This window comes from Tyto alba, unplaced genomic scaffold, assembly GCF_018691265.1.
Source record: "Tyto alba isolate M040663 unplaced genomic scaffold, T.alba_DEE_v4.0 Super-Scaffold_12, whole genome shotgun sequence".
NCBI lineage: Eukaryota > Metazoa > Chordata > Aves > Strigiformes > Tytonidae > Tyto > Tyto alba.
The window spans coordinates 4,447,563-4,452,209 of NW_024881274.1; the positions used below are offsets into that span (position 1 = coordinate 4,447,563).

At 57.8% G+C, this 4,647-nt stretch overlaps 1 protein-coding gene across 1 annotated transcript; it reads right to left on the minus strand.

The window, feature by feature from the left end:
* Positions 1-1,213: 1,213 nt before the first annotated feature.
* On the minus strand, positions 1,214-3,607 carry NXPH3 (neurexophilin 3). Its single transcript, XM_042787397.1, has 2 exons — positions 3,208-3,607; positions 1,214-1,987 (listed from the first exon to the last, which is right to left on the minus strand). Exons 1-2 carry the CDS (start codon positions 3,262-3,264, stop codon positions 1,256-1,258), a joined length of 789 nt encoding a protein of 262 aa, XP_042643331.1. The 5' UTR covers positions 3,265-3,607; the 3' UTR covers positions 1,214-1,255.
* Between the last annotated feature and the right edge of the window lie 1,040 nt (positions 3,608-4,647).

Here is a 4,647-nt window from a genome sequence, read left to right on the forward strand (position 1 = left end):
CCAAGCGTCTGGGTGCCAGCCCGAGTCCCGGTAGACCCCAAAGCTGGACCCAACACCCAGGTACTACAGGGGGCCAGTTCAGACGCATCTGAAAGGAGCTGAATTTGGGCCCGGGTCCTGGCGATGCCCTGTGCCTCGTTCACAACCCCATCAGTTCATTTTCCTTCTCCCCTGAGGAGACTGAAACTGCTCTCAGTAAAAACACTTGACCTGCCTCGGTGCCACTGTGAAAACTTTATTCTCTCTCTCAAGGACAGTGTTGTTGTGGTTTTTTTTTTGTTGTTTTTTTTTTTTTTATCCTTTAAAGTAAATTAAATGCTACAGTCAGAGCTCCATTTTACATACACATACGCGCACGGGCGCGCACCTTTCCACCGAGGGACGGCAGCGCCTGGAGCTGGACGTGGCCGGGTGAGGGTGGGAGCGGGCGCTGGGGCACCGGCAGCGAGACGAAGCACGGATGAGATGAAGGGGAAACGCATGAATCACAGCGTGTCAGGGGAAACACATGAATCATATATTGTGTCAGCAGATTGGACGGATTCCACCCGGCTTTCTCTACCTGCAGATCCACAGTTTCAAGTCCCTGAAACCCCCCCTGCGCCGTCGCGCCCGGTGTGAGCCGTGGTGGGGTGGCACCCCAGGAAGGTCCCTCCCTGCCCTCCCCGGTTCCCCGTTTCCATCCCAGTAGCCCTCTGCACCTCGATGGGGGAAAACTGAGCTCCACCTCCTGCCACTGCAGAACTTGGATGTGGGGGAGATGATGTGGCTGCCCATGGATGTCTTACAGCCATGGAGGGCATCACGTACCTTTCTCCCCACCCCTGAGGTCTTCCCCGGGGCTCCAGGCTGCCTAAGCCTGCTTCTGGAGCCCTCTTTGCCTGGTCACCAACCTTTTAGGACCGTGTGGCCTAGATCCAGGCAAATCCATTATTGCACTGAGAAACACAAGTCCTGATTGTGGCTTTATGCCCTATTTTCTGTACCCTAAATTCAGACTCTGCCTTTGTGGACCAGTCTCTAAAGACCACAAATCCAGGCCAGGTTTAGCGACGCCGGTACCCCATAGCCTAAAATTCATCCTCTTGATGTTGGAGCTGTTGGGGAAAATGGAAAATCCTCCTCTTCCTTCCTTGCTTCTGGTTTCTAGGGACCACTGTGCTCCTGCCCCTGCTTACAAAACCATCCCCATCCCTCCCCCCGCCCCCCCCAGCACCCGCTCGTCACCGGGGCATCCTACGATGGGCAGAGCGCATCATCCCGAGGGGTAGTAGGGTACGTCGCTGTGATAGTTGTAGTCGGGACACACTTTCTGCACCAGCCTGTAGTCTATGCTGTAGAAGGTGATGTAGATGCAGATGACTTTGAAGGGCTTCGAGCAGACCCAGGAGACGTGGCTTTGGGTGTGCTCGTGGTAGCAGGTCTTAGATGGGTCGTAAGTGCAGAGCGTGGTCTTCTTAGCACGATCTACTTTCTCATACTCCACGCGGCAGTTGAAGATTTTGGATTCTTTGGCCTCAATGAAGATCTGTTGCTCCAGGTCAAACTCCACTGCCTTGGTGGGGGGGACGAGGCTGACGGAGATGTTCCCTTGCCCAGTAGAGTTGTGTCGGAAGAAGACATTGACTGTGCCGTTGCCGTGATCAACCACCTTTCCGGTGATCAAGAGGTTCAACTTCACCGTCTTGATATTGGAATAGAAATCTCCCCAGCCAAAAATTTTTTTAAGCTTGCCTGAGGCTGGCCCCAAGTCCCTCTGTCCTCTGGGGTGTGGAGCGCGGTTCGGCTCGGAGAGGTTATCCAGGATATCCCATAACTCCTGTGAGCTGCTCACCACCTCCAGGAGGGTCATGTTCTGCAGTAAGGTTGGAGTTAACAGGGACTTTGGAGACAGCAGCCTTCTCATCTTCTGCACTTGAGCTCTCTCCTGGGTCTTGGGTTCACGTTGCTCTGCACCTTCCCCTGGTTCTTCTTGGCCACAGATCACCTGAATGTAGCAACGGTGGAAAGTGAGAGATGGGTGATGGGTCCCTACCCGCCCTTGCCCAGTCTTGCTCTCCAGAGTCACCCCACTTCTTCAGACATGACCCAGCCATCCTCTTTCCCACCCTTGCTTTCTTTACTTCCCTTTTCTCTTGCCTTTCCTCTTTACTTGTCTCTGTAGTTCCTATTTCCCTCTGGTAGCAATTTCCCTCTGCTCTCAATCTCCTCTCACGGTTGCTCAGGGAATGGGTGAAAGGAGCCAGGACGGCTGCATTTTGCTCATTGCTGGTGCCTGGCAGAGCGCTTGCACCTGGGGGATCTCCGCAGCTGCTGGGGCGAGGGTGCTACGGGGGAGGATGCGCACGGACGATGAGGGTGCCCTCCTCGTGGCCTTCGCACCGGTCTCGCTGCTGACGGCACGTCCCATGGAACCCTCTTCTGACCTCCAAACTGTGCCACGGGCCGGTGGGGAGACGGAGCGGGGAGCAGCAGGACAGGTGAGGGGCAGAGGTGAGAGACCGAGGAGATGCCCTTTGCCTCTAACAGCCACGCACGGGCTCCTCTGCAAACTCTCCTGCTGCCATCACGGGGACTCTGCCGTGGACCCCAAAATAAGTGGAGACAGGGGCTGGGGGGCTGTCGGGGTGAAGGCTCCCTTGCTGCGAAGCTGTGGGCACCCAGAGGGTGGTCTGGGGGGTGTTCCCCGGGTGGGAGGCGGATGCCGCAGCCCCATCGCCCTCGGTGCTGGGCTGCTGAGCAAACACCCGCCGTGGTCCCAGGGGTGCGAAGGGCTCACCTGGCCCGAGAAGGCAGCGGGGAAGCCGAGGTCAAGGTCGGCCTGCCAGGCTGTGCCGGAGCTCTGCCCCAGCCCGGGGGCTGGGGGGGGCGGGCGAGCAGCCCCCAGCAGCTCTACCAGGACTGCTGTGCTGAGGGGGGGGGGGGGGGGGGGGGTGCTGCAGATTTTTAGGGTGGTCAGGAGGTACCTGTATCACCAGCCCTGCCTGCGAGCCCACCCTGCCCGCTGCCCCCCCACTACCTGCTGCAAAATACGAGAAGTTTTGGGACGTTTGCTTTTCCAGGGCATGAGGGGTGGGGGGCATGGGGGGTGGTGGTGAATGGAATAAATTGATTTGGGAAATGTTCCTGGCTGTCAACCCCCTTCTGCCCCTTTAGCAGCACGACCCCCCCCCCCGGGTCCCCCCCTTCCCCATCCCCAGCACTCACCAGCAGAGAGATGCTCCCCTGGATGAGGAGGACGATGCAGCTCCGAGGGAGATGCATTTTCCAGCCGGTGCCGCCCGCCTTCGCCGTAGATCAAATTTCGAGAGGCTTTGGGTGGGTTTGCTGGTTTTGGTTTTGTTTTTGTTTTGTTTTTTAATGATTACGGGTTTGTTTGTTTGGGTTTTTTTTGGTTTTCTTTTCCCTCCCTTCTTTTTAAGCGACGAACGTCAGCGAAGGGAAAGGGGTGTCCCCCTTTATAAACCGGTTCCTAGGCCCCCCCCCCGGCCCATGGTGGCTCCGGCAGCTCCCACCCCGCTGTGCGGGACCGGGCGGCGGGAGGCGGCTTCACCTGCTGCCGCTGCCTCTTCCTCTGCCTCTTCCTCTGCCTCTTCCTCTGCCTCTTCCTCTGCCTCTTCCTCTGCCTCTTCCTCTGCCCGCTCCCCTGCCTGCTCCTCGCTGCCTTGTTGGAGACTCAATGAAACTCCGCTCCATCCCCTCCTCGCTCCCTCCCCTGCCAGGTGCTGGGAGCAGAGCGGCACCTCCGAGCGTAACCCTTTGCTGCCTGCAACCCAGGCAAACCAACCCGGGGCTGGGGAGGGGGTGAGGGGGTGTCGTGTCCCCCCCCCCCTTCAGGGGATGATGGGGGGGGCTCAGAGGGCTCTGACAGGTTGGGTGGGTGCACCAAAGGAGGGTGTCGGGGAGCTGTGGTGGAGAGGAGTCCCCATCAGTCCCCAGAGAGGAGCATCCCAGGCTGGGGGGGGGGGTGTGTGTGTGTGTAAAACTGGCCTGAAGGGAGAAAACTGGGGTGAGGGGACAACTGGGGGGACCCGTGGGAGTCACTGGCTCTGCCCTTAGAAACTGTTTTATCTTGCACCAGGGGAACAGGTGGGATTGTGGTGCTACCCTCTGCCTCCAGGCTCGGCTCTTCCCCATCCTGTTCCCTCCAGTCTGGCCATCGGGGAAAGGCAAAATGCTGCTTCTCCTCCCAGTCCCCCACCTCGGGAGGCTGCAGGACCCAGCTGTGGGTATGGCAGAGGGAGGCACGGCGTGGGGCAGGGTGGCTGAGCCCTTTGGGAGGTGATGGATGAGGCGAGGGGAGACTCTTTGGGCCTGGATTTATTGGGGAGGTTTAATTTTTATTCCTCTAACGCGGGCAGCTGCAGTGATGCTTCCTCCTCCATCACATGGCCGTGTGGCTGTGCAGTCTTCTTTCCCTTCCCACCCATAAAATCATTAAAAAATAGAGAGAATTGTAATATTTCCAGGGTGTTTTGATTTGGGGGGTTGTGGGTGGCCCCTTCTACCTGCTCAAAATGGATGCGGAGCATTTCCCTTCTCCCTAGAGGGTTCGGGATCTCCTTTGCCAGAAGCACAGGCCTGGTAGGAAGTTTATTTTGAATTTATTTGTGATTTTGGTTTTATGGACATGCATGTGTAAGTCTG